Genomic DNA, 21,131 nt, shown 5'->3' on the forward strand with positions numbered 1-21,131 from the left:
TTTTAAAAAGCTGCAATTTTTGAAGCTTCAGCATAACTGAACCTGTAGAAAGCCTCTAGTTATAAAGTGCTAGCTCCAGGCTTTCATGGTAATATTTCATGTCTGGAAACATGCATGTGATGCATTTTGATGACTACAATCCAATTCCCACTGGAATTGTAAGAAACTTTCTCAGTAGTTGTGCTGCTTGTGCTTCCTTTTCACTGCTGAGAAGTTTTGTGACCCTCAAAAAGCAAACAAAACCTTCTTCCCTGTCATTTCTTGCCAAGTAGAAATCTAGCACTTGACTGCAGAACATCCTTGCAAGCAAAATAAGACTATCTGAAAACGTCAATTATCAAGGATGTAGAATATCAAACTCCATTATTTTTCATAAAGTTACATTAGTATTTTTGTTTTAAAGTACAACACAATTCAGTACCATTTTAGATTTTCAATTACTTTTCACTCTAGTTTTTGTCTTCATCAAAGGAAGGTATTGCACCACTTTAATTTGGATTCAGTTTGAACTGGTTGAAGCCCTTTGCTTTAATCTTGCAAAGACCATTCTCTTGTCCTAATGAATTCACATTAGCAGGCTTGTGAACCAAACTAGAACTTTGGTTCAAGACAAATTTTGGTAGGAAAGAGGTGTTGACTGCTGTGTTTTATAGTTTGCAACTGTAAAAATTGAATGAATATAATTTTGTATCTTTCAGATTTTTCACTGACGTCACTTTCTCCCACACTCTTTACCCATCAAATTCAAGTGAAGTACATTGACATTATGCCAAGAAATATTTGTACTTTTTTACTTTTTCTTGCTTTCTTTAGATCTTAACATACTTGCCTTCATTTTTGCTGTTAGAATTTTACATCGTGTTTTTACTGAATTGAAAGAAATTGAATTGAAAGAGATGATACCTAGAGCTTGCTGAATCTACTGCTTGATTCAGAAACAATTCTCTGTCAAGCTGTCTGTCAGCTATCTGGTACTATCTTTTTTTTTCAAGCAATAAAATGTGATTATCACTTGAACAGCATGTTTATACTTGAGTTTTAAAATCTTCTCTGTATCAAAAATTCTTTCATTTAAGTAACATGGCGGCTGTCTAGCAAGCTGCCTGTCACTGCTGAATTCCCTGCTTGAATTTTGCATGCTGATGAAAGCTACTATTGCTTGCTTAAAATGTAAAGAAACCCCTTATGTGTACACAAATGTTGCTTTTATGTGGCAGGCTGCAGAATGTGAGGTTAAACGGGTGTTGTTGAACAACTTTATTGTTACTTACATAGTGCCATTGGCCAAGGAGAATCATGAGTTACACTTTAGAAGCTGGGCAGTGAAGGCTGGGGGCCAGATTCTGATACATTATCCATGCTGAGAAGCAGATTTTTTTCATGAGTAGTTCCTGGAATAAAGGTGTTCTGACTAATGGTTAAAGTAGTAATTTTCAGATGGATAATTATTGCTATTGGTGATGAGGTGGCAATGCTCCACCATATCAATCTAACTCTGTCTGACCTCCCTGATCTTTGTAGATATTATGTCATACAGAAATCTTATAATACCTCTGAGTCAACTGCAGTCTTGAAACAGAAGTGGGATTGATTAGAACCAGCATTATTGATTCACACTAATGCATTTTGCTTGCAAGACTCCATCATTAGATGTAACACAACTGAGAAGTGCCCAAAGCAAAACATTTTCTTGCTTTTTATATTGTAATCAGAAAATAATTACATGATTATCACTGGTAAGTGTAGTGGTATTGTATGTGGGTCAATTATTTAAAAGACGAAAATTGTTATATTGCACATGCTTCACTCATAGCTGTCTACTGAAGATTATTTTAAAACAAACATATACCTATTACGTATAACTGCTAGGAACTGTTTAAATATGGAATAGAGTTTGTGCTGTCATATATGCCCTTGAAATGAGAAACAAACTTAATTGCCATATTTACCTGTTATGTTGGATAGAATTTTGTAACAAAATAAAAAATTCACAGAGAAAAACATCAGAACCTGAAAGTAGTAATATAAAAAGCCGGGGGGGTTGGGGGGGAGGCGACACACGATGGGGGACGACAGATACCTTGGATTCAGGACATAAAAATGATAATTGCTATGTTCAACTGATACCAAATAAAGCTTAAAAAAAAAAAAGCTTAAAAATGGAAAGTCATTCTAATACTGTATTATTCTTAAAACATGGTAATTTTTTTGAAGGCTTGCTTGTACTTTACTAGCAAGTAGACTTTATAATCTGAACTAAATCAGCCTGTCTCTCCTTAGACCAGCTTCTGCTTTCTTAGGACCAAGAGGTAAATCAGAGATTACTCCACTGTATTTGAAAACATTTATTTGGATCTGTGTCCTTTTGCAAAGATTTCTAGGACTGCATACAGAAAGGTTTCATGTGAAATGGCTTGAGTAATAAGGACTCCCATACAATGGGAGTTTCAGATCTAAATAAATGTTTTAAAACAAGCTCACCAGAAAGACTGTAAAGTGGAGAATAACATAATAATCTGACTGTCATCAATCCCCATCTATTTTTATTTATAAGTTTTGCAGTGAGTTCACTTTTCTAAGAGAGTTACCCATTCCTGCAGCTAATAGTCCTTGTAGGACTGCATTTTAATGAGACATGTTCCAACACTGCAGTAGGATATATATAAATCCACTCTGAGGTCTGCAGAAGATGCACTAATGGCACAATGAGGCATATTGTAAATAGTCAGCAAAGAAAATACGAGGAAGTATTTTTATTTTAAATGAAATAGATGTACTGAACAGGACCAACTCTACCATTTAAAGCAGATTTGGAAACTCTTACATACATAATAGTCAATATTTTCTGTCTGTATCCTGTTGCTTGTATATAGTCTTCATTTTTGAGGACTTTGAAATTATTTTGTTTCAGTTAATAGTAAATAGAATTGGCCCTTCAAAGAAATTTGCTGCAGTGAGAGTAAAAATAAACTTGATAAACAAAATAAAACTTGATAAACAAAAATATTACTGATGTTAACTGTACCTCATACACCTCCCTAAGAACATTTCTTCCTTTTTATTTTTCTTCATCCCTGAGATTTGTGGAGTGGTTCAGATGAGCAGATAATCTTTCATGGTAATGAGTTCAGAATTTTCACAAGATTTTCTATCATTTCTCATGATTGACAGTAGCCCTATATCCAGGCGAGTCCTTAATAAGGTGTTTGTTTGTTTGTTTGTTTGTTTTTTGTTTGTTTTTTTTCTTCATTTGTTTTTGGTTTTTGCCTGAACCCTGTTTATGCAGAAGCTCAGTGAGAAAGGTGAGCCCGGTTTATCCCTATTACCAACATTAGGAACGCCACAGTGAGACTGGGTGGAAAGAAAGTTGCAAAATGGATGCAGAAAAATGAACTGTTGAATATTCAGGGAAAAATAGGAGAAGGAGGAGAAAAAAGGAGGAGACAGAAAGAGTATAAGCAAATCACCTTCCTCATACCCACTAGAGATGTTTCTCTTTTTGAGTTCATTTAAATGAGAACTTGGAATAGACAGTTACACATCTGTTTTTGGCAGTCAGGAAATACATGAAAAATAAAATGATTATTTTAGATGTACGGTTATTAAAATACTTTAAAATCTATGTGTAGACTTTTGCAGTTTCTCCTTTGCAGTCATCTTTGCTGTCTTGGTGATACCTGTCTACTTGTAGTTTTTGGTATTTCCTTCCTGATTATCCCATGTACATTGCACTGCAGCTCCTGTTTCATTGTTCAGGTAAGGAGCAAGGTAGAAGTAATTAAAGGAAAAAAGATATCTTAAACATATCAGAGCCTGCCATTGTACAATTCTCCACACATCAGTATAGTGCTGAGAGTGCTGGAAATGCTGTATTTAATGTTCACTGTTGATTTTGACTGCCACCACATGAAAGTCTCCACAGCTGTTCTAGTGGTCACCTGAGACATCCATGAGCACAGCAGCCTTAGCAAATGGGTAACTGGGGGACTTGTCGTGCTGCTTTTGGTAGGTTGTGATATAATTTCTTAGCATTGCTTCAGAAATGTATTGCGTACAGTAGTAGCGGAATGGAAGTGGAAATGTCCAAGAAACAAACAATTACTCCATTCTGCAAAATGAAAATATGTGTGTTGTTTGTAAATAATGTAACGTACATATTTTTATACTTAACTTATGACAATATATTAATTGTAGCTATTTTTGCAATCCTTCAGGTGGCTATAATAGCGGGAAATTTTGAGCTTGCTGAATATATCAAGAACCACAGGGAAGCTGATATTGGTAAGCAAAATATTTGCAAATGCTGGAAATGTTATACGTTTTAAAACCAAGATTTTATAAAGAATTTAAATGTCATTCAGTGTGTGATATGATTACGGGGCTAGCAACAGTATTGTTTCAGTGACATTTTAAAAGTAACTTTTCCTTAAAAATAATGCAGGCAGGAGAAAAAGATTAAATGTTTTCAAAATATGCTCTGAAAAAAAAAAAAGTAATTTTGAGGTAAATTTGAAATAATGCATGTCATAGGTGTTTCATGAGTATGAATTAGCCAGTTTCTGACAGATTAAATACGTGTCCATATGAAGCAGAGCTAAATGGGCTCCTGCAAGCTGTTTTGAACTTTTGCATCGTCCCAGAGAAGCTCTTAAGTACAAATAATTGGTCAGAAGAAGATTAAGATGCTTCTCTGGAATTGAAAACATACATGGCAGAAATTATCTATAAAATCTGTTCCCCTCAGTGAGACTGGATTAAATCTAGAGCAGTTCCAAATGACAGGCATTAATGTCTATTAACAACAACAACAACAACAAATCCTTAAGTTTATTTAAAGAACTTTTTACAGAGTGTATTTTGCCATTAAAACAAAAATTTCAATAAAGCAATTTCTAACCCAGTTTAATTAAAATGAATTTAAATCCTTTAACTGAAGTCAAATAAAACTCTATAGGAACATCTTGAAGTTGCTCTAAAAAAAGGCATTTATTGTGAAGTAGGAGGGTCTGTATAGTTGTCTGTACCAATTTAACTCGATGATGTATGTCTAAGACTTGATAGTGTTTAATTTATGTGGAAAACTAGGTCAGCTCACATACAACATGGGGCTGTAAAGATCTGTTCTAGATTAAGGTCTCTCTTCTCTTTCCCTGCCTTGTTCCACATGCTCTGCAGGGATATAGTTTAAAATTTGGCACAATAATGTGAATTCTAGTAGCATTGTGATACTTTTAATTCTTTCCAGTATACTTTGAGAGAACTGAGGAAATTGCATAAAAGTTTTGTGTAGAAGTTATGTTTCTGCAATTCATAGTGAGTTTGTAAGATTTTTACCTGACATAGTGGGATAGTTCCTTTCCATATAAGACATCTTCCTTCTGTATTTATAAATAGTCTGATGTAAACAGTTAACTTAGAAATGAACCAGCTATTCCTAATATGGTAAGAATCTTCTTGTTTATATGGCTAATGATTTTAAAAACTTTTTGATGATCTTGAAATGAAAGGAGAAGATTGCTTAGATTCAAATGGTCCTCGTTATTTCTGCTGTGCTAGTTCTTGGTTCTTTGGCTTGCCTGTACAGCCAGTGCAGAAAAAGTGCTGCAAGTAGACAATGCGAAGTATTGCGTTTTGTTTTTCTAAATGATTTTTTTTTCTTAAAAATAGTTATGTACAGGGAAAAAAAAAAGTCTAGTGAAGGAATGACTTGCTGGTGTTAACTATGTGTACACTTTTGGCATAGATAACTCGAAAATGTAAGTAACGCTCACAGTACACTTACTGACTGTAGCCTCTAAATTGGATTACATGAAGCCATATTGACATTGAAGTCATTGCTTCTCTGACTGTTCAGTTCTTCACTGCTTTTCCTTCCCCCTGACGGGTGCCATTTCCAAGTTTTATTGATGTATGAGAGAAATTGGAATGTAGTTAAAAAGTAGATGGATGAGAATTAGTTCAGGAAAGAAATGTTAACCACATGGCTGTTGCTTTAGGCAGAATTGAATGCATCAAAATATCTATTTCTTGAATGTTTCCCAAACTAAAAATAAATGAATCACAGAACAATATCCTGAGCAGAAAACCTGATAGCTAGTATGATGAAGAATGTGCAAAACAATGTTCAGCACTTAAACTTCAAAAACTTGATGTTTACTTACCTTACCTGTCTGGTTATCTGCTATATTCCTGTAGTTTTGGATGTATTCCAACATACAACTTTTGATTAATGCACCTTCTTAGAGCACAGAGGCAACAGAGTGGCAAGAAATAGCAAAGAGCTAGAGAAGTATCCTAAACTTCCATCTTTTATTAAATGCACTTTCAGAAAGTGTATTTTTGGTTAGGTTAATTTTTATATTAAATGAGTTTATAAAGCCTCATTGTTATTTTAGACCTATTTAATAATCAATAAGCTACAACTTTAGGAAATTCTTGGAATATATACAACTTTGTGTGTGTCCCTTTTCCTATGGAAGTTTTAGATGGTAGATGATGTGGTGTTCAATCATTTAATACTAAGATTGTTGATGATATTTGTGATTATTCACAAAAGCATTTGTTGGCAGAGGGGTTGGTGATGTATTGGAAAGAATGTCCACATTGCTCTTGGAAGATTTCTGACCTAATATTTTGACTTTTAGTGATTGTCATACAGTATCTTTAACGATAAATACTTTTAAAATGGAAGCCTATTATGCAACAAATTAATAGAAATAGCAATAATATTTTTTTTTCAGAATGAACCTATCTGCTTTCCTAAGTGTGTCATCTTGAGGATGGGAAAATTTTAACTGCCTAGAGTAGCTGGAAACTGGACCTAACTTAGTAGTTTCAAGAACAGTTATTTTTTCATCTGTTGACAGAAACAAATTTTTACATTTCTCAAACTGAAGTATCTGAAATTTAGAAAATAATATTTGCTAGAAATCTCTAATCTTACACAGTGAGGAACTACATTATCAATGTCCATCTGTTTTGACATGCGCTAATTAACATTATTCTTAGATAATTTTGTTGTCCCAAGCTATTGCAGTAGGAAGTCACTTGTACTTTCAATGCAGAAGGTATTATGTGGGTGTCTTCCAGTTTGTCAGTAGTCACAAAGCTGTTTCGAGTGTTGTTGCCAAAACTGCAATTATAAGGATCTAACAGCAGTAATGTAATGCTTATGATTCATGGTCCTGTGCCATGCATCGCCTTGAATGAGCTGCTTTGTTCAGTGGCAGAGATCATAGCTCAGCCTTTCCACAGGAGGAGGAGACTGCTGCCTATGCAGTAATGGGATGAGGCTGCAGCGTGCCAGCAGCAGGAGCACTACATCTCAATGCACTAGTCCACAAGAGCTCTACATAAATACATTTGCATGCTTAAGTGCTGGGTCTATCACTCATTATCTATTCCACCTTTGTCTGACAATTATATTTCATTGGCTTTTAGAGTAGGATACTATTTTAAGCCATACACAAAGTCTAGGATTGTTCAGCCTCAAGAAGAGACTGAACTGCGTGTCTTAAAGGGAGACTTTTTTTTTTCCTCTTTTCTTTTTCCCCTCTCTTTTTCCTGGCCTGGATCTGTGCCAAATTGTAGTGCTAAGCCTGTCCTCATTGTTGAAGATGATAGAGAAGCAGCTCAAGTGAAAAATGACCAGGGTATCCTCTAGCAGTAGAAAATATTAATTTACAGCAGAACTACTAAATCTTTGCTCCTCTAAAAATTCAAAAATCTCAGATACAAATCATTTTGTACAGAGATTGCCCTTCCTTTTTATTTAATTATGAAGCACTTCTATTAGACAAATATGTTGAAATTATGAACAAACAAATATAAAATAAGCTTTTCTGTTTATATAATAATCATAAGACTTGACTCTATACTGTAAAAAGAAGAAAATGTAATGATATCTATTTTAGAGTCATAAAAGGCAAAAATGATGACCCATGTTACTAAAGTAATGTGACATCTGACTGAAAGAGGGGGATGCTCTAAGGTGTGTAATGGCTGTTTGTATCACTTAGATCTTGCCAGATTAAAGCATCGACCGAGGGCCAATATGAGCATGTACTTTTAGTTAGAGAGACGAATTATGTCCATTTTCATTTTACAGAAGCAAATGAAATAATGGTTTTATCCAGAACAGAGTATGGATGTGCCATTGGCAACCTGATTTATCCAAGGAATATCCAGTAAATCTGGAGAGAGGACATTTTGCCGGGAAAGTTTTCAGCTACATAAAATTGTGCTATAGAGACCACTCAGTTGGCTAAGCTGTGGGTGTTTAAAGACAGATAGAGTTATTCAGGGTTTCAAAACTATCAGGAGAGGTCAGAGCTGGTAGACATACACTGAGACAGCTTTAAGCACCACCACTGTTGTTGAAGAGCATGTGCCACGATTGTTTTCCCTCCATCCTTCCCTCCCTTCACCCCTCCTCCCTCTCTCCATCATTCCTTCAGTCTGGAGAAAGCCTGATGTCCATCACATTCTTGCCATGGGTGGGTGCAGCCATGGTACCAACATGAAATCTGTTAGCTATTCTGTCCTATTAAAAAAACCTGACCTTTTCCTCAGAATGCTCAACATTGTGTGGGTTCTCTCACACATGCTCTCTCTTCTATCAGCAAGTTGTTTCTTTCTTACCTTGCGGCTCTTCCCACCATCAGCTGCCACTTAATCTTTACATTAGGTATCTGGGTGAGCAGTCTGTTGAAACTGTGGCATGAAAACTATTCAGTGCAGATAACTGTTTTTGACTTGGTGCTGCAATTTTGAGAAACAAATGGAGAAAAAAGCCTTGCAAACAATTCCTGTAGCTTAGTACAGTAATGGACACCTTGCTGTCGTTAATAGGGAATGTTTACATCAGTCTTGTTTGATGGAGATGGTGCTGATTTGCAAGACCAAAACATATATAAAAAGAAAGGTTTTCAAAGAGAGGGAAAAGGGATATCAGTAAGAGATTTAAAAATAGATACAGATTTAATTGTATTTATTTCTTTTATGAAGTTCTAAACATCAATGGATCCCTTTGTTGTTTTTTGACAGACATGCCAAAGTTGAATGTAAATTGTCCTATCATTTTTTAAATTAATCCTATTTGAAACAAATGAAAATAGTATTTTTCATAAAGCAAGAAAACCTATTACCATAAGGTACTTAGAAACTTGCTTTACAAGCAGTGTGAAATACTTAGTATGGCTTCTCAGATTATTTCAATTAATCAAGCCCCTAAATTAGTTATGTAAGGAATAATAACAATGTCAAAGCAGCTTATTCTAATTATCACTTATTATGGAAGTCTTGGAAACCCAGAAGTATCTTGGAGCAAAGTGACTATTCTTTGCTGCACTCAGGAAGACACGACATACACTCCTCATGTACTGCATGGCAGTACCACACCATTGAAAAAAAATAATGTCCCTTTTTAAACTTCCTTTTTTAAAAAAAATTATTTCACCTATTTACAGTACATTTATAATTTATTTAACTTCATGCATTTATTTATTGCAAACTAAGAGAAAGTAATGGATTAAAAGATGTGATGAATAGAAAAGTTAATCCCTGATTGTTTTCATCCAGCCTGCAGCTGTCTGTGAGTAAATGAGCACAGCAGATTTAGGAAGCATTTGCTATACAGAATTTACTATGGCTTCTATAGGATGGAGGTACAAAAACCAATCATATATGTAATATTGAAGCTTTCATTAGGTACAGATATGCAGATATTAAGTATGTTGCAAGCTGATAATCCTTTGACTTGGATAGCCTATATTTAATGTCTTTTGCCTTGGTTCTTTGTGATGAGATGAGTTTTCAGATGGATTAAATGACATGGGTTGTTCTTCTTCAAGTGAACAAGGTTTGTTTTATATTGTACATCTTGTCCTTCAGCAGCGCTGATGCTAGAAGCAATAGGATTCTTTTGCTTTATTTTTGTTTGCTTTTTGCTTTTGAAAAATGAAACACATTGAGCTGGTGTGTGAGTTTTGGTAGTTGATTAGCAGACTAACTAATACTTGGATACTGTTGCTAGGTTTCAAGTCAGAGTTCCTGTATTCCTCTATAATTATGCAGAGATATGTGTATGTGATGGTTTGCCTGTGCTTTTGCATGGATTTTTTTTTTTTTTTTTTTTTTTCAAGTCTGCTAATATAAAGGCTTTTCCTTTAAAATATACATATTCCACACAGGGCAATTGCTTTTATATCAAACATTTTTCATGAGTAAAATATGACTAAAAATATTTATTTTTATTGGAATTTTGAAGAAACATGCATTTTATTGTAGAATGAGCAAAACGTGTCTTTTAAAAGACAAGGATACTAGTGGGTTTGTGGTAAAACTGCTTTTCTAACCCATTTTCTTTAATTAGATCAGAATGATTGAGGTCAGCATTCTTGGCTTATTAATTAATTTATTTCATCTGCAAGTGTGTTTTTTATTATTATTTGTTTTTATTTATTTTTATTTTTATTAAATGCTATCCAGACCAATGAATATTCTGCTTGTTTACTTATTTATTTTGGTTTTGGGAACCTTTGCGTAATTTTGATTTTCATAAATCAAATGTCTTCAGAATACTTCTCAAGTTAGGAGAAATCATACTGAGAAAGATAAAAGCAGAAACAAGAAAGGGCAGTAAATCAAAAGACTTAAAGATCCACAAAACTGTCAGTAGCATGAGACTGGTTCTATTTTTAGCTCATGTTACTTAATAGAAGCAAAAGGGACACAAGCATGTATTACAGCCCTATGCATTTGTCATTTGAATGGGAGTAACATTAACCTGTTTCATATGCTATTAGGCATTTTAACATGGAAAAGGGATGATATTAGTGTAATCAGGATACCAATGACACTAAGATCTTCATTGCCACATTTTAAATGCATGTTGTGTGGGAGATTGACATAATCCTGTGTTCCCTTTTCCAGTGTATTTTAAATACCTATGTGAAATGAATGATTGTTTCTTATGTCCATAGGCAAAAAAAAAAAAAGCTTTGCATTAACAATTTATATGATGAGTTGCAACCCAAGAAGTATCGAGTGGTGTGCAATACGTTTGTTGCTATTATTTATCTGTTTTTCTCCAAAGGGTTACAAGGAATAGAATGTCATATGTTCAGTCTTGGTATGCAGTAGCAAATAAATTGGAAAACTGGGAATTATTATCTTTTAATGTAATTACATACTGGAATGTAGGACAGGGCTTGAAAAACTTACAGTAGTTTTTGTTTCCCTTTGATCACAGGTATTTTTTTTTTCTGCATATGTATTAGAACAAAATAGTGCACTGTTTTGTTTTATTTCAAAGTTTAAGCTTAATTTCTAGAAGTGGATTGTTCTTCTTGGACTTTGAAATTGTGTAGTTCTGTGCATATTCATACATTTGATTTTTCTGTGGGCTTTCTGGATCAGAGCTTCTAAACTATCTGATGTGAAACTGTAGGCAGAGCAGAGTATTGCAGATCATGTACTTGGTCATAGCCTGTGATTTCTTAGAGCTTACTTTAAATTCTGAGCAGGAAACTAAGGAGAGAAATGTTGACATGTAACTGCTAATATAAGTACTATAGATTGCAGAGTGTTGTGGTCTGGTTCTGTAAACCAGTCTGTAGTGTGTTCTTGCTACCTGCCAGGTAGGGAATGATTGCCACAGCTGCGTCTGTTAAGAGTTTATTTTACAGATTGAACGAGAAGAGCCTTGTAACTGAGCAAAAAATAAACTACCACAGGAACCCCAGGCTATCTTCAGTGCCCTTGAGCTAGTTTTGATTTCATGCAAGAGCTTTGTGGCCTGAACAGTGGGTGCAGGTCATGCAAGAGTGGTTTATCCCCATCTTTCTCCTGGAGATGTCTGGGAGGATGGCAGAGGACAGGTGGAAGGGAAATGGGGATACAATTGGTATGTGTTTGGGTCTTGCCCTATTTGTCACGTTTGGACCAAAGTGTCCCTCAGCGCTCACTTCTTCCTAGCCTGGCTTCTAAATAGGTATTTGCTAGCTCCAGATCAAGAGAAATGGTGCTCACCTTCTCTGCTCACTCTAGGCTGGGACCATTATATCCAGCAGCTGCAGACTGATTTTTTTATTTTATTTTATTTTATTTTATTTTATTTTATTTTATTTTATTTTATTTTATTTTATTTTATTTTATTTTATTTTATTTTATTTTATTTTATTTTATTTTATTTATTTATTTTTTATAATATTCCTGTGTGTCATTCCATCATGGAGCTGGGTCAGTTACCTCCCCAAGTTCTTAAAGGATAAGTGTGCCATAATGCATGGTCCTTTCTCCATTGCTCTCTGTTTTACTTTTTGATTTTGTTTTTAATAGCTTTCACTGGCTTGAGACTTCTGAGGTAGTGTTCAGGGAAGTAAAATTGTAGCCTGTGTAAAGAACTAATGCAAGCTGATGAGCTAAAAAGCAAGCAGACGAATAGTCGAATAGTGTTGCTAGCATGATGCTGGGAAAAAGAAAAAAAAAAAAAAAAAAAAAGAAAGAAAGCCTTAAAGCATAATCAGTAGGAAAAATGATTCAAGTATACCAGGGATAATTGCTCTAACTGGAGACAAAGCAGAATGTATTTTTGGATATTGAGCAGGTTATCAAATGAGTAAGAGCTTGCTTTACAAAAAATAAAGTAATTGAGTAGATTATGCTATCCTCAACAATTCTGGTGAAATGCATAAAAGGATAATGCCATTGAGCCAAATAGGCAGATCAAGGGTCACATTATAAGCAGACAGCAATGCAAATACCCCAGACATCTCAAATGCTGAAATTTTGAACTAATATTTTAGCTGAACTAGAACTTCCGATAATGATTTTCGGTTACTCCCTGCAAGTGAAATTGACCTTTGTGTAAGCAGTTGTTGCAATTCTATTTTCACTAAAGTGCAGTGCTGAGGCCTGAAGTGTTCAACTGAATTGTTCCAGCTGATGGCCAGATCCTGTTCTAAGCCTCTGCAGCTCCATTGGAGCTACTGGAAGTGGCAAGCAGGCAACCCGTCCCTTGGGAGACCATCTTTCCTAGCTAGATCATGCAGGGTGCCTTCAGGGGCAAGGCCAGAAACCAGAATATGTTGAATGAGGCTTAGGGGATCTAAAAAGAAGATAGTACTTTTGAATTTATATGGGACATGAAATTTGTTCAGTGATCTCTGGCTCAATTTTATAGGTCACAGATCCTAAAGCTGAAGAGATTTAGTGTGATCATGCAGTCTGACCTTCTCCATAGTGCAGATTACAGAATTTGTATTAACTAATTCTTGCTGGAACTGGATTATAACTAGAAAAAACATTTTTTCTTGTTTAAAACCTGCATCAATGGATAAATGGGATTTGGAAAACTGTAACTGTCTTGCTATCTGATGGCATTGGATGCATTTGTGAATTTTTCTAGAGTTGGTAACTCCAACCAGCTTGTCTGCTGTACCTGCTGGACTTTGAGTATATATATTTTATTTTATTATTTTTTTTAAGACACCCATTTTAGCAACAAGGTGCAGATCTAAACTATTAGAAAAAACTGTGGGTAGGTAGATGTAGAACCTGAATGAAGTTCAATTCAATTTAGCATAAAAGAAATCATGTAATTTGCTAGCATTTTCTATTGCTGTTTTATCAATATTATTGTAATTTTAAGTGTCTTGGTGCTAACTTATTGCAGGGTCCATTAAAATCCATATCACTATACTTCCTGTAATTGCATGCTTTTATTTATTTATATATATATTTTTAAGGAGGGTATGCCCTGTGGAAGTATGTGCATTTTAATCATTATTTATATATATGTGCCTGTGTGTGTATGTGTATATAGATAAAACAAAACAGGATTATTTGGATGGCAGTACCAATATCAGAATATTAGAAGGCCCACACCTAATAAAACGAGGCAGGAATTCATCAGTGCAGATATGAGACAGCCCAGTAAGGGACAGTACAGAAGGAAAGTTGTTTGAAGTATTGTAAAGAGAGTTCTAGTATTCCTGAAAAGCTAACACATTTTCTTTAGAATGTTTTTCAGCATGAGCCTCAAGAGCTCTCTAAGACTGGGTTGAACACTACACAGGATTTCAAACAATGAAGCAGTGAAGTCATGTCAAAAATAGATGTAGGCCAAATGGAGAAATAGATGTGTACAGAATCCCATGGCTTTCTATTTCTCCCATTTACAATGGTAAGAACACAGGACAAGAGATGAAAGAACATGAAATAAATGGTAGAGATTAAAAAGAAAAGAAAAAGTAGAGATAGGCAAGAGTAAGCAGGAGTTCTTGAAGAAATTTCCTGTAGTTCCCAAAGTATTAACAGATATTGACTAAAAAATAAAGGAAGTGAAAAAAGAAACAAACTTGTATGTAATGTACATTCTTATACTGAGGACTTCATCACAGGCCTTATTCTGCACCCAGTGATTTATTTACCATAATGAGACTACCTGTATTACACAAACTTAAGGCTATAGGAAAGAACATTTCTGAACATTTCTTCTTATCTGCCAATGTATATATTAATGGATATGTTATTGAAAATAATCAGGTTTAATATGACTTCTACCTGGGAAAAGGAACATCTTCTATGGACTAATTGGATTTGGATAAGGGCAGCCTTCCAAATGCAAATGCAACTTGCTTTCATTGCCAATCATAAAATAATTCACTAAGCATTTGTATGAGCTTAGTGATTGTCAGGGATAACATTTTTCTTTTAGAATGGTTCAAATAACCTTTTCAAGCTACGCTTTTCAGTAATTGTTAATATCTTCCATTTTGAACAGATTTTTTACACTTTAGTGACTCCCTTACTTGGAGCTCCTCTGTCTATTATGCTAAATTTATATAATTTTACCCTTGTTCTTAACAGCTAAACATACTGGTTTTCTTCCAGACAATATTATTTATCAAAATTCAGTTGATGTTCTGTTTTCCATTCAATATACAATGGTTTGGAAATTTGCTTTAAGAACCCAGGCTTCAGTGAAGAAACTTGTTTTAGTATTTTATGAATAATCTGATTTTAATATCATGTTATTAATGTCAGAATTTCAGTGAAAATTGATCTTGTAATATGCTGTCTCTTCAAAAGGAAACAGTGTCCTCAGAGAAGACCATTTGTTGTCAAATTACAGATGAGGCTTGATAAAGGGATAGGCTTTGAAGCATGCTGCTTCGTAATGAGTGTAATACTTCACACTGTATTTCACACTGCTCACAATATTTCACGCTGTTGTTGTTACTCTGTTTATATCTTAATCTCATAGACTGGTGTTCCGATGTCTGAGTTGACAGCCTTCCCCTTGGAGTTTGCAACAAGCATTGTCTTTTTCAGTCAAGGTTTTGTCACACTGTGGAAGGTACCTTAAGAGTAAACACTTCCTGAATGTTTAAACCAGATCTTCTTAGGATCTTGGACAAAGTTATCAGGGAGCCCAAGGCAGTTGAAACTTCTTGAACTTTTTCTGTCATTCCATCTCTATTTTAATGAGCTGATGTTTGGAGAATTTTTGTTTGTTTGTTTCACTGCCAGATGTTCAGTTCATCGACAAAAATGTTTTTGATGATTTTTTCCATATTTTGCAGTTTTGAGGGTTGCTGAATCAGTTGGATGTCTGTTTTTCTAGTTTCCATGGTTCTCTCCGGTCACACATGATAGTTCTAAATAATATATATGTTATTTGTTGCAGTAACCTTTTTAAAAAGATGTCAGACAAATTGTGTTATCTAACTTCGCGTATTTTCAGGAATAGTTGAAATGTAAGTTATTTCTTTACATAATAATATACAACAGAATTTATGGATGGCATATGTCGTTAAGGGATGTCAATTTTAATTTCTTCACTTCCCAAGTTAGCCAATTAGACGCAAAATTTTATTTGCTAGCCTATCTAAAACTTTATTTGTATTTGGCTATAGTTATACGTATAGATATAAATACAAATAAGTAAGTTGGTTCATTGTTTTCCACCTCTTTCTGTGGAGCACTTCTCTCTGCTTTCTCTGTTACTTGGCCAGACATCTTCAATGTGGACAGTCTCCCACAGCCTGCCCAGGGCGGCATAGTTACACGCACTGCATAGCCTGGGAATCATGGTAATGTGTACCAGGATTGTTTGCTCAGGGAGTCTCTAAACCTCTATGATGTTTTTTTCTCTTACCCTTTTTATGTGTGTCTTGACAATTTCATATGCAGTTTTGAAGTCAAAATATTATTTTCTGCTCCATCTTCTATGTAATGTTGCTGAAATAATTGTTAAAATTTTTTCATAAAAGACAATTATGATAGTGTCTTGATTCAGAAGAGGTTGCAAAGTAAATTTTATCCAGGAGAGTGGCTATAATTAAATCCATGCTGAATGAAAACAACAAAAGATTTATTAAATTGAAGAGATTTATTAAATTGAAAAGATTTATTAAACTGAAGAAATTATTATTTTAATCTATCATCCAGCCACTTCTAGCATTTCTGGTACTGCAAGCACCAAGGTACATGTGTGTCTTGACCTCAGGGATTTTAGCAGATTGAAATTAATGTTTTCATGTGTATTATGTGTCCTATTCCTGCATATCCTGCCTACATGAATGCTCCTGCAGAGATGAGAGCCCTCCTAGACTCCCTCCCATGGGTATATGCTCTCATGCTGTACACCCTGATCCTGCCTCACTGTCTTTGCCTTCAAAAGGAAGTCCAATCCCTCCTTATTTGTCCATGTAGCACTTGTCCAGAGTTCTGGGGTCACATCATGCAGGAGGTCAAGAGGCCATGAGTCCATGGAATTTTTTTGTGTTAGTTCACATTTATCTTTACCCTTCTTTTGAGGGCTTAGCTTTTTATTTTGGGTCAAAGCATGGCTTATCTTGCCAGCTTCATTAACACTCTCAAGAACGCCAGGTGCTAAAGAGCTCTATTTTTACTGTGCATATCAAGTGTGTCTAGTTTCTTGTGGCCTATTTTTACATATTTCTTCTCTAAGACTAGGAGAAGCCGTGAAGAGAACAAAGCGATTAAGAATAGCCAGAGAAAATGGCTGTGATATTATTATAGGAAAATAAAGGGAAGGATATATTTGTGCGATTCCATTTCTGAAAAGCCAGGGGATTAAAACTAAAGGCATGAAATGATGCATATGAAAACAAATAAAATAAAAAGCAGAATAGTGCATTTTGTTAGCTATATTTCATCAGATAATCGACTATTTCCAGATAATTCTATGAAAAATGTTTTTAGATCTTTGAAAAAAGGATCCTGAAGTACCAGTAGCTCAGAAATTTACTCTGTTATCCACCAGTATTCCAGAGTGCATTCTTTATTTAGCATTCAGTGTTAAGTTATCCACACAAAGGGAGGGGATGTTTTCCCCAGAGGAAGAGATGTACATTCTATCTGGGAGTTTGGCTTAGCATGGTAGTGCCATATCTTAAATATGTACAAATGGCTAGGTGGTAGGGAACTCGGAGGGTGGAAAAGAGATTGCTCTGTTGCTTTGTGCAGAAGCCGTCAGACAACAAAGGGACTCTGATGCTGACCTAACTGCACAGGGCAAGGGCTGGGATTCTGCTCTGCAATGGTTTACATACATTTCGTATTTATGAGATGAAAAGCAGAAAGAAAAAAGAAAAAAAAAAAAAGGAAAAGAAAACAACAATAACAACAAAAAACAACTGAGAACCACTTGTGATGACCTGAAGTATAGCAGCAACTTCTGGACACTCTTTTTGTCCCTTCAACTCTTTCTAGTTTGATGCATATCCAATACTTTGGTTGATTACCAGGAGCTGAGTACCTAAGACAGTTTTCCCTATGCATCTTAGTCTTGTATTTTCTTTTCCCCAACCCTGTAACTTCAGGGATATCTATGTTTTCTGAAGGCAAGCTCAGAAGTTTCTATATGTGCTCAGAAGAAACATGTGGGACAGCACTTACTCTGAAACACAAAGAGCTCAGCTTTGTGTTGAACTGTGTTTAACACCAGAAAGCCTCCAAGCAATCAGGTTCAGCTAGCTTAGTTATAGCTAGCTTATGGTTCTGTGCTACTGTATCGATACAGTGACAGTCTGGCTTGAGGAACAGCTAGAATAAGTTCACTTGTCTGCCCCAGAAATATGTCATCAGTTTGTCATCTCCTGTAATATCTACAGCCTTTTCTTCAACACAGCTACCAAGTCTTTCATATCCCACATTGGATTTGTCTAACTGCTAATTACAGCCATAATGAGTATTTTATGTTTTTCATTTTAATTGCATCTTGCCTCTTTCAGATCATTTCTCCATTTAATCATGATTGCTTTCACGATTCTTTTGTTCATTCTCACCTTTCCTCATTTTTCTGTTTTTGTCTGTGCCAACTTCTTTCCCGTTCTCTCAAGTCTGGTACCTCAGTGCTGTTCCATTTTTTTCTTCTCCGTTGTTCAGCTTCTATTCCCATATAAGATACAACCTTTTCCTGTGTCTGAGGAACTTGCTGAGATTTCTGCCTGCTGACTTGTCCTTTGACTCAGCAATCTTGTAAGAAACTGTAAACTTATTGGAATAAGGAAAATACTTCCTCTGTCCCCCGTTTTCAAAAAGTAAGGCTGAATTTCACCCCTGCACAGGGTAATCCTCTGTACTTTTTTCAGAGTCTGACTGGTACAAAGCTAAAACTTGGCTTATGTTTCTCATGCCACAGTGCATGCAGAAGTTGCAGTGAATACCAGTAAATTCTGAAAGTGATGTATGAGATACTTGAGCCTGAAGTATTGTCAGTGCCATGTATCTTTATGCTGCCGTGTTGCAGCTACTGGCAGAGGTGGCCCTGTTTTATAATAGCAGTGGACTGCTAGCAATGGAAGAACAGTTTAACGCTCCTTGAAGAAAAGATTATATTAGGGAAAATGAGGGATTACAAGCAGTTGTAAAATACGTTGTTGGTCTTCGACTGGATCCTTGGAGTTCTGTGTGTTAGTTCTGAGACATTTATTTTGGAGTTTAGAAATTAAAAGTAGCTAAAAGGGAACTCAGGAGTCTGCTGACATTCTTCCTTTCTAATTTGCACTTAGGACAGAGTGTTTATTTTTCTTTTGACCCATTAGCTTAACAATGTTTATTCAGATGTCTTTGTAAGCAACAGATGCACAATCTTACATACGAAGTTAATCAAAAGAGAAAACAAAATGTAAGAACTAATCTAACACTGTTTATTTCAACTAAATGAAAACAAACTTGCATTAGCTAGATTCCTAATATAGAAAATGACATGGACTTTCTAGCACAGAACTTTATTTTTCTCCTCATGGTAAATAATGCAGTCATTGTTCACAGGCCACCTCAAGTGTCTTGAAAAGGACAATGAAATGTAAGGTTCTGTGGGTTAACAGTGCTTCTCATCTTTCTGTGGAGTACCTGTGTTGTATTAGCCAGTAATTCTGAAGTGATTTTCTGGCAAAAAATAAATACACAATAAAGCATATTTTTGACCTGTCCAGAGGTTTGGAGGGAGTAGCACTTGATAAAAACTTTTTGATTGTATAGTGGTATTAATTATGACCAGACCTTCATAGAATTTTGGTTTTGTTCATTAACTTCATTTTCTTATTAAAAAAAAAAAAAAAAGGAAAAAAAAGTGGGGGGGATGGGGGCTATCATCATACATATAAGTCTAGGGGTTCCCCCTTTGAAGAACATGCCTCTTCTCCACAGTGTAGAGCTGCAGCCCAAGAGGGTGGAGAACCTGGTATCTCCCAAGCCTGCGATGTTGAACGCAGGGTCCCTGTATTATGGAATGAGCTGGTTGCCCTGGTGACTGCCCGTGCTTTGAGTGCTGTAGTGCAGAGTCCCCTGGGCTGGCAGTGACCACCCCACTGGTTGTAGGTACCTGGGAATTTCTATGCCCTAGGCACTTTTCTTTTTGTGAAGCCTTTTGTATCTCTGTTTTCTGTCCATGGCTACTTCTGAACAATTCTCATTGGGAGTTGATGCTATACCAACTGATGAGGGAAATGGTTCCATTGATGAGGGAAATTTTCTTGTGTTTAGACTGTTATGCAAGCGGCAGGTCATGTTCTGCATTAAAGAAGTGTAAATCTGGATGAACTCCACATAAATTATTACGGATTTAGGCTAGTCTTAGGGTGTGTTTGGGTTTTTGCTTTGAGAAGAAAAAAGACAAAATCTATTAAGTCTGTTCCTGGCAGCTAGTGGACTGCATCCTATGCAATCTGAAAAATAACTGTGTCCTGTGTAGATTTAAAAAAAAAAATCTGCTTCTCTTTTGATTTACATCTTTCATCTAAGTGAAAAAAAAAAAAAAAAAAAGGAGTACGTTGGATGTAAAGAGCTGTTCAAAACCAAAGATTCCTCATTTAATTACAATTAATGTTTGGTAATGATGTATTCTTTACATATGAGGATAAAATTGTAATGTACTTCATGTATCCAAATGTTTCTATCGATCCAATGCTATATGCTGATTAAAATGACTTGAATAATACTAGGTTCATGTATGGTAGCATTTTTGCTGCCTTCTGAAAAAGTTACAATGACATAAGCTTCAAATATAGCTTTTATAGATTACACCAGCATATGGCTGAGACACTTTGTTATATCCCTAACACAACAGGCTCTAATTTTAGAATGTCCTTTACTGGTTACAGCTAAATTGTTTTTGTGATATGCTTTTATTTGAGAGAAGTAAAGGGTTTTTTTTTGTTTGTGTTTTAATAATCATGCTCAAGTCCATTGAGCTTTGTGGAAGCTAGAAAGAAATAGGAAAACAATGAGTCATTAAAATACATGCTGTAAAGGATTAGATTCTCTATTCTGGTTGAATTGCTTCCAGGCGCTAAGGAGAAGTCAACCCAGTATCATATCACAGTGCTAAAGAAGTCTCAGAATTTTGGCAAGATTTTTCTGTCTTTTTATTTATTTATTTATTTTTTCTTGCCTTGATAAATACTCCTAAAATTTGACTTAAGGAGCCCTACTCATCCACGCTACATGACAGGCACCTATAAAGGTAAATTGGACATAATAACATGGGATGGCACTGGTGCAGTATCATTTGACCATTAGTTAATATCAGTGTTAAAGTAAGGTGTGTTTCCAAAACAATGTGTAAATCCCTGTTACCCAAAATGAGTATTTTACCA

The 21,131-nt window shown here is 35.3% G+C and overlaps 1 protein-coding gene across 1 annotated transcript in view; it reads left to right on the plus strand.

The window, feature by feature from the left end:
* SHANK2 (SH3 and multiple ankyrin repeat domains 2) overlaps window positions 1–21,131 on the plus strand; it is a gene marked incomplete at both ends in the record, with an annotated part of 300,721 nt that overhangs the window by 35,356 nt on the left and 244,234 nt on the right. Inside the window, one exon of the mRNA XM_084287266.1 lies at window positions 4,215–4,281. Coding sequence (XP_084143392.1) covers window positions 4,215–4,281 — 67 coding nt within the window. The remainder of the gene's footprint in view (window positions 1–4,214; window positions 4,282–21,131) is intronic.

Source organism: Netta rufina, assembly GCF_964035555.1.
Source record: "Netta rufina genome assembly, chromosome: 5".
NCBI lineage: Eukaryota > Metazoa > Chordata > Aves > Anseriformes > Anatidae > Netta > Netta rufina.